This window comes from Mobula birostris, chromosome 4 (assembly GCF_030028105.1).
Source record: "Mobula birostris isolate sMobBir1 chromosome 4, sMobBir1.hap1, whole genome shotgun sequence".
Lineage (NCBI taxonomy): Eukaryota > Metazoa > Chordata > Chondrichthyes > Myliobatiformes > Myliobatidae > Mobula > Mobula birostris.
Genome location: NC_092373.1, coordinates 173,529,124 through 173,542,638, shown reverse-complemented (window position 1 = coordinate 173,542,638; position 13,515 = coordinate 173,529,124). Strand labels below are relative to the sequence as shown.

Genomic DNA, 13,515 nt, shown 5'->3' with positions numbered 1-13,515 from the left:
ATTGATAGGATGCAGAAGTGGGCTGAGAAGTGGCAGATGGAGTTCAACCCGGAGAAGTGTGAGGTGGTACACTTTGAAAGGACAAACTCCAAGGCAGAGTACAAAGTAAATTGCAGGATACTTGGTAGTGAGGAGGAGCAGAGGGATCTCGGGGTACATGTTCACAGATCCCTGAAAGTTGCCTCACAGGTGGATATGGTAGTTAAGAAAGCTTATGGGGTGTTAGCTTTCATAAGTCGAGGGATAGAGTTTAAGAGTCGCAATGTAATGATGCAGCTCTATAAAACTCTGGTTAGGCCACACTTGGAGTACTGTGTCCAGTTCTGGTCACCTCACTATAGGAAGGATGTGGAAGCATTGGAAAGGGTACAGAGGAGATTTACCAGGATGCTGCCTGGTTTAGAAAGTATGCATTATGATCAGAGATTAAGGGAGCTAGGGCTTTACTCTTTGGAGAGAAGGAGGATGAGAGGAGACATGATAGAGGTGTACAAGATAATAAGAGGAATAGATAGAGTGGATAGCCAGTGCCTCTTCCCCGGGGCACCACTGCTCAATACAAGAGGGCATGGCTTTAAGGTAAGGGGTGGGAAGTTCAAGGGGGATATTAGAGGAAGGTTTTTTACTCAGAGAGTGGTTGGTGCATGGAATGCACTGCCTGAGTCAGTGGTGGAGGCAGATACACTAGTGAAGTTTAAGAGACTACTAGACAGGTATATGGAGGAATTTGAGGTGGGGGCTTATATGGGAGGCAGGGTTTGAGGGTCGGCACAACATTGTGGGCCAAAGGGCCTGTACTGTGCTGTACTGTTCTATGTTCTATGTTCTATTGGTCCACTACACCTCTAAACTTTTCCAATCCATGTACCTGTCGAACTGTCTTTTAAAAGTTGTTTTTGTATCTGACTCAACCACAGTCTCTGGCAGCTCATCCACCACATCCACCCTTTATGTAACAAAAACTTGCCTTTCAAGTTCCTGTTAAACCTTCCCCCTCTCAGCTTAAGCCTATTTCTTCCAGTTATTGCAAATACACGTTAACTCTCTGTACATTGGTCTTTGGAATCAAAATTACAATTTCTACATTTGAAATCTGAAAGCAAGTTACAGCAGCAGTAGTCAATAGTAAAGAGGTGGTCATAGAGTCCTACAGCTTGAAAACAGGCCATTTGGTCCAACTTTCAATGCTGACCAGTGGAGACCCATCTGTATTAACTCCATCTTCCACCTTAGCCTTCTATGTCTGGGTCATTCATAGAAACAGCCCTTAAGTGCTGGCAGAGACTCTGCTTCCACTACTCTCTCCAGCAGTGTATTCTAGATATCACCACCCTGGGTGAAAATATCCCCCTCAGATCTCCCCACCCCCTTACTCCAAATCTATATCCTCTCCTTGTATCTACTCTTACACGAGGAAAGGTTTCCTGTGGTCTACTCTATCTAACACTTACCTATATGCTGTCCATCCTGTAGCCAAATAGTCACCCAATTCTAGCATTTGATAATGAAAATTCCTACCCAGCCAGTCAATGAAGATCTTCTACTTCAAAGTCACTTTCCTCCTCTTACCCCATATGCCCTTCAATTTTAAAAATCTATCAATTTCTCTCAAGTACATTGAGTAAAGACCTCAATCATGTCCTTTTTGAACCTCCTTTACTCTAGACAAAACGGACCCAGCCTCTCTATTCTCATCACTGAAATGCTCCATCAACCAACAACCTGGTGAATCTTCTCTGTGCTCTCTCCAGCGCGCTCACATTTTGTCTAAAGCAATTAAACAGGAACATGTTACTAACGGACCATATTCATTAATACATTTCATCATTGTATCTTATTATTTTATCCCTATTTTGGGATCAGGTGTCACTGGCGAGGACAGCAGTTATTGCTCTCTCTCAACTGTCCTCGAGAGCGTTTTGATGAGCCTCTTTAAACTTCTGTGGTCCTTCCAGTGAATCTTCTCCCACTGTGCTTTTGGGAAAATTAAGGACTGATATTTTATTGTCAAAATGGTATGAAACATTACCCAGAAAATAAGGAACTGAGATCCTAATCTATGGCGGAATAGTATATTCTTATATTTTCAGCAATACAGGTTTTCCCCGTCATCCGAAGGTAGAGCGTTCCTATGAAACAGTTTGTAAGCTGAGATGTTGTAAAGCGAAGAAGCAATTACCGTTTATTTATATGGGAAAATTTTGTGAGCGTTCGCAGACCCAAAATAACCTACCAAATCATGCCAAATAACACATAAAACCTAAATTAACAGTAACATATAGTAAAAGCAGGAATGATATGATAAATACACAGCCTATATAAAGTAGAAATACTTTTCCACAATCATTACTGCACTGTTCTCCGTAGCAAAAATCTCACGCAAGCGCTGTTGGCAAAAACACAGAGCAAGCGCTCTCCAGTAACCTTTAAGCTATGAAGCTGCCAAATCATACCAAATAACATGTAAAAATACACAGCCGATATAAAGTAGAAATAATGTATGTACAGTGTAGTATCACTTACTGGAATTGGTTCAGCCCGGAGCACACTGATGATGGTGTGTTAGACTGAGTCGTCCCAGGTTGGGTGGTGCAGTGGCCGCCGACCGATATCGAACCGTGAAGCATGCAGGGGTGCAGCGGTAGCCGGGAGGCACACAGCACATCTTTAAGAAAAAAGCCGAAATAAACATGCTAATTAATTGGGTGCCACCCGGCAAGTAATTGTCAGCCCAGATCAGTGCTGATTTCCGATTGCGTTGTCTCTGATCTGGGCCGACAATTACGTGTCGGGCAGCACCTGATTAATTAGCTTGTTTTTTTCAGCTTTTTTCTTAAAGATGTGCTGTGTGCCTCCCGGCTACCGCTGCATTCTCCACGAATCGGTATCTGTCCGTGGCCCGGGGGTTGGGGTGGTGGGACACTGGGCTGTCATCTCATCATCTGTTTCCACTAGAGCAGGCAGCTCATCTTCTTCTATGTCTGCCCGCCTCGATGTCGAAGATCAAGGTTGGTCGTCTGCTGTGGCTGATGTGGAAGGCTTGCTTGACTGCTGAGCCTCGCACATTTTTCTATCATACAGTTCTTTGTAAGGACTCAAATCATCTTGCAAATATCCCCTAAACCTACATACCCTTTCAAAATTAAAGTCGTACTTTATCATTGCAGCTAAAATCTCACGCAGTTTCCTTCACATTCAGTTCGCTACTGCATTCGGTTTCGATTGTTATCCTTTCCTCTTCCAATTGCATCAGCTCTTCATCTATCAGTTCGTGATCATAGGATGCCAAAACCTCTTCAACATCATCTTCGTCAGCTTCCACAAGCCAAACTCACTTTGTCCTTACTTCGTTCACCACGATCAAAACGCTTAATTATGTCTCATTTTACACTAAGTGTAACACCCTTACGAGCTCTTTTAGGCTTTTCCAACACCTTAGAACTCATCTTGCAAACGGCTGCTCACAGGCATGTGTTTAAGCAATACTGTTCCGAATACACGGGAGAGTGGCTGCTCAGGGCGCGCGCTGCCTTTTATCGCACGCTGATTTTTTTCGCGTGCTGCCTTTCTTCGTAACAGTGAAAACACCTTCTGAAAGCGAAAACAGGGTACTAATGTAGGTCGTTCATAACAGTGAGGTTTCGTAAAGCGAACGTTCGAAAAGCGGGGGACACCTGTATTAGACTCAAGTCTCTACTCAAAACCTAGTCATAGCTATTAATATAAACTTATTCTTGAATTAATCCCCATTGCTCTTTGTGACCTTAATGTCTGCTCTTTAACCTTTGAGCCCAAAACTGCATAAATAATTCCTCATGTCATCTACACGAATAAAATCAAAAAGCTGCCAATGTTGGAAAATTGAAGCACAGATGGAAAATGCTGAATGTACTAAGCAGATCAGACAGTAGCAGTTAATATTTCAAGTAAGGCTCAGACCTGCTTCCGTCCTGCCCTTTGGCCACTCATCACCTCCTTCTCACCTGGATCCACCTACCACCTACCACCTACCACCTGCCAGCTCCTGTTCCAATCCACGTCCTCACCGATTTACCCTGACTCTCTCCCCTCGAGTGTCTCAGTCCAGGTGAACCTCAGCATGTACATTCCCCTCCATGGATGTTGCCTGACCCGCTGAGTTCCTCCAGGTTCTAGCATCTGTAGTGTTTTGAGTCTCCATTTAACTACTACATTGCCAATCTCTTCAAGGCCAGTCCACTTTGAAGGAGTTCTCCTCGCTTTGACAGGAGTTTCTGTGAGACCCTGTCTCACTGCTCCTTCTCTGATTTCTGCTCTTCAACCTCATTCTCACCTAGACTCACTCCCACAGTTGCTTGTCCTTCCTTTGTACTACATTCTCTCCACCTCCATTGGCCCATCACCCCTTCTCACAGGATATCTAGCCCCCCCCCCACCTCTTTATACTGGCTACTGCCCTTTATCTTGCAGCTACAGAGAAAGTGCAGTGCAGGCAGAGAGTAAGGTGCAAGGCCATAACAAGGTGGGTTGTGATATCAGAAGTCCATCTTAGAACAAAGAATATGGAACAGTAGAGCAAAGGAGCAGGTTCTACGGTCTCCAGTGTTGGGCTATGTTTAAAGCACAGTCAGGTGAGATGTTCAAGAGGCCGGAGTACTCAGACTTGCTCTGACTGACTCCGTCCTTGTAACTTCATGAGTGAAGGCTTCGGCCTGTTTCCACTGATGCTTCGGTCTAATGTGTATTTTCTTTAACAGGCGAAATATTTTTGCAGATTAAAGCTCCTTTAGAGGAAGTCTATAAAATCTATTGTTATCACCATGACGACGCCAATAATTTGCTGGAAGTTTATGACAAAGATGAAGACATTCGGCAGCATATAAGAACCCAAGTTGATATTCTGAAGTAAGTGAGCTGTTGTTTTTGTTTTAGTGAACATGTTAGCCACATCTAAGTGAGCATCACTGTCAGCTCTGGGTCCGACAAGGCCCGGTGATGATAACTGAGACATGACTGTCCTGAGCAGTACTGAAGGACTGCTACTCCTGTCCGTGACCTTTCAAGGAAACATTTACCCAGCCTATCAGGAGTGAAGCCAAAACTGGAGGGAATTCTCCCAGTCTTGACCAATGTCTATTCCTCAACCACAACATGAGTGGTCTGGTGTAACGTGGTCGGACCTCAATGTGGTGCAGCAGGTGCCACTCAGCTCCAGAGACGCGGGTTCAGTCCTGAACCCCTGTGCTGCCTGTGTGGCGCTCGCTGTTTCTGTGATGGTGTGGCTTTCCCCCCGAGTGTTCTGCTTTCCTCCCTCGTCCCAAAAACATACCGGGAGAGTAAATGGCCACAGTAACTTGCTCCAAGGTTTGGGAACTGGGGTGGTGAAGAACATGTGAGCGAAAATAGATCGTAGGGAGCTAAGTGTGGGGTGGGAATGCTCTGAGTCGATGGGCCAGATCGGTTCCTTCTGTGTTGTAAGGAATGTCTCTGAAAGAGGCTTTGCTCTGCTAAAGCTGAGCCTAAGGGGTACAGAGTGTTCAAACTCCCCACCGGCCTCAAAGGGTTAAGGCCATGGGAACATCAGCAACAGTTTCTTTACTTCAAGGGTGGTGCGCATTTTGAATGAATCGCCAGAAACAGTGGGTGAGGCGGGCACGTCAGCAACATTTAAAAGGCATCTGGATAACTGTATGGATATGAGAGGTTTCAAAGTCGATGGGCCGAACATGGGGAGATGGAACTAGCTTGCTGAGCAGCACATTTGGGGTGGACGATTTGGGCCAAAGGGCCTGTTTTGGTGCTCTATAAATTATTGAATTGTGAGGGGAGTCTGGATGGACTGGAAGCCAAGGGGGACCTGGTGTACATAATTGTGTGGGACACAGTGAGGGTTCGAGTAACATCGCCCCATTAATGCAGTATTGGAAACTAACTTTAACTTTTGCTTCAACATATTTTAATTTTTATCTGTTTCTTTTTTTTAAATTAGGAAAATATATCAGGAGCAGTAAGTATATATTTTATTCCAAAATTTTGATTCCTTGTTTGGCTTCTCCTCTCTGAGCAAACTCTGTTTTATCATGTAATCCTTTCATTAAGAGCAGCCTCTCTTTAGTCTGTGGCTTCCAGCTCTGTGTGTGTGTGTGTGTGTGCGTGTGTGTGTGTATTAGGCATTACTATTTGCTTAAATAATTCGTTACGGGTTATATGTAAAATATGTTAATTGCATGCGTTGTCACACTACCATGTGATACATGTGCACCTCGTCTAAAGTAAACTCAAAGTCATAACAGAGGTCCTGATGAAGAGTCTCGGCCTGAAACGTCGACTGCACCTCTTCCTAGAGATGCTGCCTGGCCTGCTGCATTCACCAGCAACTTTGATGTGTGTTGCTTGAAATAATTGTATTTTATTTTTTAAAAAAATCTACCCCCACAAAAAGTTACCTTTTTAGTAATAGGAAGGTTTAAATCCTTTTGAAACAACTTAACGACATAGGTGCGAACACTGAGTTATAGCATGTGAAAATGTGAAATGTTTTACAAGGAAGGCAGGAATAAATCGAAGGCACTGGTGGTTGGGTCAGACAGACTTCTTTTTGCATCCACATTAAAAGGCTTTGCAATGCTGTAGCAGTAGTGAAAAACGACCTACTTAACAAGAAGCACTGTGTTCCTCCCCGACAAGTCAGGTCACCGTGGTTACCCTCCGATCTAAATGTAGCAATAACTGCACCTGTTGTAACCACAATCTCCTAACTTGTTTCCCTCCGCTTCTCTGTCAGTTATGTCTCTGTACCTCAAAAGGCATTCACTGCCTGTGTAAACATCGCCCTGCCTTTGAATTATCTCCATTTCCAGCATCTGGTCCCGATTACCAAAGATTTCTCCATTATACAAAGGTTAATTTTTACACGTGCTCTTGTATGAATGTCTCACTTGTGGGCTCTGAGTGTCAACATAGAACTTGGAACAAAGAGCATTATAGCACAGTACAGGACCTTTGGCCCACAGTTTTGTGTTGACCTTTTAATCTACTCTAAGATCAATCTTACCCTTCCCTCCATTTGTTGTCAGAAAGACCGGCAGTTATTGTCCCTTGGAAAGATAGGGAAAGCCAGCTCCTTGAACCACTGCAGTCATACCAGGGAAAGTACTCCCACTGTGCAGTTGGGGAAGGACTTCAAGGATCTGGGCATATTGACGATGAAAGGGCAATATCTCAACAAGCTTGTTCCTTTTATGAAAATTTCAGTAGCTTTTATGCAATTGCACATTTCCACTGACTCCAGCTGTAGCAGCTTCAGAGAAATTTACAGCACAGAAACAGGCCTATTTGACTCAACCTGTCCATGCCTTCAATAATCTCTTTCTTTCACACTGATATCCCTCTGTGCCTTTCCTATCCAAGTACCTGTCCAAAAATAGAATTGTACGTGCCTCCACCATTTCCTCTGCCACCTCGTTCCAGATTTTCACCATCTTCTACGTGGAAAATTTTCTCCCCTTTCACTTCAAACCTGCACTTCTAGTTCTACACTCCTGTAACCCGGGGAAAAAGCTATCTTATCTTATCTACACCCCTCAGGATGTTCTAAATCTCCAAAAGGTTACCCCTCTGTCTCCTGCATTCCAGTGGGAATAAACCTATCCTATGCAATCTCTCCCATCTCGGCAACATTCTGGTAAATCTCTCCTGTACGCTCCCTATTGCTACCTCTGCATCTGTCCCGTAGTGTGTGGCTGGAACTGCACACAGTGCTCTTAAATGTAATCTAAATAACATTTTGTACAGCTGTAACGCGATAACCCTATTCTTATACCAGCCTCAATCAACGAAGGCAAGCATGCCAAATGCTTTCTTCACTACCCTAGCCACCTGTGTTGGTACTTTCAGGGAGCTATGTTCTTGCACCCCAAGGTCCTTCTGTAATCAATGTTGCTAAGGTCCCTGCCATTTACACTATATCTTCTACCCGAATTTGACTTCCAATCTATCATCGAGTCATGGAGTCGTACAGCACAGAAACAGGCCTTTCGGCCCTACCACTCCATGCTGACCAGGATGCCCATAAACTTCTAAACCTTACCAACCCACCTACCTGTACAGTTATTAATTCTGCCTCAACTACTTTCTCTGATAGCGTGTTCTATTAAATCGCTTCCATCTTAGCTTAAACCTTTGCCTTCTGTTCTGTGATTTCCCCAACTCTGTGGGGGCAGAGTGGAAAGACTGAGTGAATTCACCCTCATGATTACCTCCCAGTTTCCTACACCCCGAGCAAGAGAGTCCTAACCTGTCCAACCACTGCCCGTAACGCAGTCACTCAGATCCTAGCAACATCCTTGTAAATCTTTCCTGCACTCTTTCCAATTTAATAACATCTTTCCTATAACAGGACGACCAAAACTGAATTCATTACTCCAGATGTGGCCTCACCTTGACCTCCCAGCTTCTACACTCAGTGCCCTAGCTGACGGAGCCCAGCGTGCTAAACACCTTCTTCAGCGCCCTTTCTACCTGTGAATCCACTTGCTTGTACTTGTATGTCCCTTTGTCCCTCAACACTCCACAGGGCGCTGTCAATCTTTGTGGTGCTCCTACCTGGAATTGGCGTTGTAAAATGCAACACGTCCAAATTAAGCTCCATTTGCCATTCCTTGGCCCACTTTCTTGGGTTCTAGATCTCTGCTGTGTGAGGAAATGTTCCCTAACATCACTCTTCAACGTCCTTGTTCTGAGCTCTCCACTCATCTTTGCCATGAAGGTCTTTGTATTGTAGGAAGAAGGATGTCTTGTCTACACAACATGTTCTCTGTCTCTCTACCCAGGGGGAAGTCTACCCTGTTAGATATGGGATCACTGCTCATTAAACCTGTGCAGAGAATAATGAAATACCCGCTGCTGCTGAGCGAGCTTTTCAAGTCCACACCGGAGCTACATGCTGACCACAGGTCTGTTGAAGAGGCTTTGCTTGCAGTGATGCAGATCAACACCAACATCAATGAATTCAAGAGGAGGAAGGATCTGGGTAAGAAGTTCATTCAAATCCAAAACACCGGTCTGTTACTTCAATATATAGTGGCCTCACCGACTCCCCATAGAGCATTGTGGACATGCTGTGTTGGTGCTGGAAAGCGTGACACACATGTGAGATTTTCCCCCAGCACCTCCTTGCATGTGTTGGTTGTTAATGCCAGTGATGCAATTCACTGTATATTTTGAGTGTACATGTGATAAATAAATCTAAATCTAAAATCTAAAAGTTCCCTGGAATCTGAAGCAGATCCTCCAGTCCTTGCCCGGGTGACTGAGGCATTCACTCAGAAGCCAGACGTAACCGAATGGGATGTGGGCTTCACAGGCCCAGTTGGCATTCAGTTGTTCACCCTGAGTTGCCCTGGAGGAGGTGGCAGTGAGCAGCCTCTTTGGATCCCCAGACCAACTGAGGTAGCAGGGACTGATGAAATCCTTAGAAATGATGACCTTGTGCCTGGAGATGCAGTCAAGGCAAAGCAAAGTGAGCATTCAGAACTAGGACATCTGCAAACCCTCCACTCTTTACAGTAGCAGCTGGAGAGGTTATTATCTCCTACTGGGAGGGACACCCTCTCCACATTCCCTCCCCACTGTGGGTGTTTGGTGCCAGAATGGGAATTTCCAAGGTTCATCCTTAAGGTTTGTTTAGAAATTTGGAACCATTGTCCCTTACTTATAAATCTGCACCATAATATAAAGTTTATATTGATGCCTTAGATTTTGGGATGAATTGGAGAGTGCATAGTTCTGCTAGTTGTGGACCTGGGGACCTTGATATTTCTGACAGTTTGACCAGTGAAGAACAAGTGTCTGGAACAGGCTCTGTTTGAATCTTGCATGTCTAGCAATTCACTGAATATGTGCCAGGTATCCACCCCTCCGTAACGTGAGCTCTAACCAAGCATGAGAAACAAGCAATTAAGCCTTGTGCTTCCAAAGGCCACGCATCTGAATGTTAAACAGATCATGAATGCCCTTGGAAACCTGCACCTTCCGTGGAATTAGCTTGACTGCTCCCTTCAAGTGATCATGTTAATACACAGTAAAGCCAATTAACTCATCACAGTCAAATTAAGCAGGAAATTCCTGCTGCCCCTATCCCTCCTACAGTACTGAATCCTGTCACAGGTTCAAGAGCAGCCACTTTCCTGCAACCATCAGGCTGTTAAACTGACCTGCACAGCCCTAACCTTGCCTCAACAACAGAACACCACCGACGACTTCTTGCACTACCATGGACTTGTCTCTGATTATGTCTTTTTATTTTGCACCAAGTCTTGTTTTTCATTTTTTTTCTCTTCACAATCTTGTATGATTTATAACTTGCATTGTGCCTTGTCAGTACCTACGTACCAGTGAAGCTGCTGCAGGCAAGTTTTTCATTGCACCTGCACCTCAGTGTGCTACTGTGACACTAATTTCCTTTGGGATCTATAAAGTATCGATCTACATGTGGCACTATACTTGGTCTGACATGGCTTGACTCATGACTGGAAGAATTGGATCAGCCCATGATTGAATGGTGGGAGCAGACTCGATGGGCCAAATAGCCTTCTGCTCCTATATCTTATGGTCTTATTGGCTCTAAGTGCAGAATTAAGACTTTTGACAGCGTACTGATTTATTTTACTTGCAACATGTTCCTCAGTGATGAAGTACAAGCGAAGTGACGAAGACGAGTCTCTCAGGGACAAGCTGTCTAAGGTGAACATTCGTTCCATCAGGAAGAAGTCAAACCGTGTCACCAGCCACCTGAAGATCCTCACTGGAGGAGAGCTCCAGGTAAGTGCACATTATATCTGCATTAATGTTCATGAGCTGAGATCCTAATTCCAGGTCCTTCAATCGCCACAAATGTTGTCTTCACATCACCCTCCCTTAAACTCCCAAACTCCATTCCATTGTCACCAACAGGCTTATATGTTCCAATGCTCCCCACCACTCCCACACAGTACAACCTCCTTCATCCGTCAGTCTGTCACCCACTTCACAACTTTTACCCAGACCGTTCATCCATCACTGGCACACAGATATGTCGTGGAGTTAGTTGTTTTGCAGCAGTACATTGCAAAGACATAAGCAATACTATGAATTATATATAAAAATAAATATTGATGCAAAAAAAAAAGGAACAATGACTGATTGTTCGTGGGATAACAGACCATTCAGAAATCTGATGGTGGAAGGGAAGAAGCTGTTTATGAATCATCGAGTGTGGGTCTTCTCCCTGACATTAGTGATGAGAAGTGAGCACATCCTGGATGGAAGGCTCCTTCATGACGGAAGCTGTCTCCTTGAGGGGCCACCTCCTGAAGATGTCCTCGGTGGTGGGGAGGCTTGTGAACGTGATGGATCTGGTTGAGCCTACGACCCTCTGCAGTCTTTTGCAACCGAGTCACTGCTCAGTCACTGGCTTTGCAATATGGCACATGTGCACAGCCAGCACTGTGCTCTTCACAATAGCAATCCAGAGTTCTCTCATGTACGCCTGAGACAGTGGGCTTCACTCTGATTTGATATTGTGTTGCTCAGTACACCTGGAGAGCATAGTACAGTACAGGAAGAGGCCTTTCAGCCCAAAATGTCTGTGCTGACCAATCCAAACTAACCCCATCTGTCCCCACATGACCCATATCCCTCCACTCTTTACCAGTTTATGTGCCTGTCTAACGGCCTCTTAAATGTCATTATTGTATCTGCTTCCACCACTACGCCTGGCCAGCAGTTCCAAGCAATATATTCTTTTTACATGCACTACTCTCATAAAAAAGCTTTCCTCATGTCTTCTTTAAACGTTTGCCCCTCACCTTAAAGCTAAGTCCTCCAGTATTTGATATTTCGACGGTGGGAAAAAGACTCTCACTATCTATGTGGTCAAAGCAGTACGTAGGGCCGGTGTACAACTCGTACTCAGGTGAGGGTTACTGGACTCTGCGCTGAACTGAGGCTGTGGCCTGCAACTAATGGGCTCCTGGATCCGCTGTGACAAGCTACACGGCTGTGAACTCACTTTAGTCCTGAATGTTATTTGCTTACTTTTTATTGTTTGTATGATTTGTTCTTTTTTTTGCACATTGGTTGTTTGACAGTCTTTTTTGATGGGTTCTATTGGGTTTCTTTGTTTTGTGGCTGCCTGTAAGGGAGAAACTCAGAAGGTCATGCAGTATATCTTTGTTGTACCTCCTACAAAGTGAAACCCAATAGCATGAATGGCAGTGATGCTTCACTGCCAGATGAACTCAATGCCTTCTATACCTGCTTTGAAAGGGAGAACACAGCTATAGCTGTGAAAATCCCTGTTGCACCTGGTGACCTTGTGATCTCTGTCTCGGAGGCCAATGTTAGGCTGTCTTTAAAGAGGGTGAACCCTCGCAAGGCAGAAGGCTCCAACAGTGTACCTGGTAAGGCTCTGAAAACTGTGTCAACCAACTGGCGGGAGTATTCAGGAACATTTTCAACCTCTCACTGCTATGGCTATCACTTGCTTCAAAAAGGCAACAATTATACCAGTGCCTAAGAAGAATAATCTGAGCTGCCTTAATGACTATCACCAGGTAGCTCTCACATCGACAGTGATGAAATGCTTTGAGAGGTTGGTCATGACTAGACTCATCTCGTGCCTCTGCAAGAACCTGGACCCATTGCAATTTGCCTATCGCCACAATAGGTCAATGGCAGACGCAATCTCAATGGCACTTCACACGGCCTACTGCACAGGACCGAAAAAAGCTGCAGGGTGTTGTAAATTTAGTCGGCTCCATCTTGGGTACTAGTCTACAAAGTACCCAGGACATCTTAAAGGAACGGTGTCTCAGAAAGGCAGCATCCATTATTAAGGACCTCCAGCACCCAGGGCATGCCCTTTTCTCACTGTTACCATCAGGTAGGAGGTACAGAAGCCTGAAGGCACACACTCAGTGATTCAGGAACAGCTTCTTCCCCTCTCCCATCCGATTCCTAAATGGACATTGAACTCATGAACTGTACCTCACTTTTTAAATATATATTATTTATGCTTTTGCATGATTTTTAATCTATTCCATATACAGATACTATAATTGATTTATTTTTTTTTCTTCTTTATTATGTATTGCATTGAACTGCTGATGCTAAGTTAACAAATTTCATGATACATGTCGGTGATAACAAACCTGATTCTGATTCTGTCTGTGGCAAGAGAGCAATTATCTTTTCACTACCACCTCTCCACTTCAGAATCTGTACAGTTGGTAGTATAGTGGCCCCCGATGTCACTGAGATGCCCTTCCAGGGATACACTTGCTTAACTTCTTGGTTTCAGGTCAAGGATGAGACATTCGACCGAGAAGAAAAATTGTTCCGAAACTTGGAGAGGGCTGTGAGACTTACTGTGAAGAACATATCATCCTATGTTCAGAATATTCAGGTGGGTGTTGGTGTAGGTCCGGAGCTGTTCACTAACATCGGGCTGGTTGGTTCTGTCTGGGTGATAGGAGTTGCTCTACGTTCACTGTCACT

General features: G+C 44.5%; 1 protein-coding gene across 5 annotated transcripts in view; it reads left to right on the top strand.

Moving 5' to 3' along the window:
• The window catches only part of arhgef38 (Rho guanine nucleotide exchange factor (GEF) 38), a 109,483-nt gene that overhangs the window by 65,418 nt on the left and 30,550 nt on the right, over positions 1–13,515 (top strand). For 4 of the 5 annotated variants that reach the window (XM_072256484.1, XM_072256487.1, XM_072256486.1 and 1 more), the window contains 5 exons: positions 4,737–4,884; positions 5,969–5,986; positions 8,811–9,010; positions 10,667–10,800; positions 13,319–13,423. In XM_072256484.1, coding sequence (XP_072112585.1) covers positions 4,737–4,884; positions 5,969–5,986; positions 8,811–9,010; positions 10,667–10,800; positions 13,319–13,423 — 605 coding nt within the window. The remainder of the gene's footprint in view (positions 1–4,736; positions 4,885–5,968; positions 5,987–8,810; positions 9,011–10,666; positions 10,801–13,318; positions 13,424–13,515) is intronic. The other variant, XM_072256485.1, reaches the window with a different exon arrangement.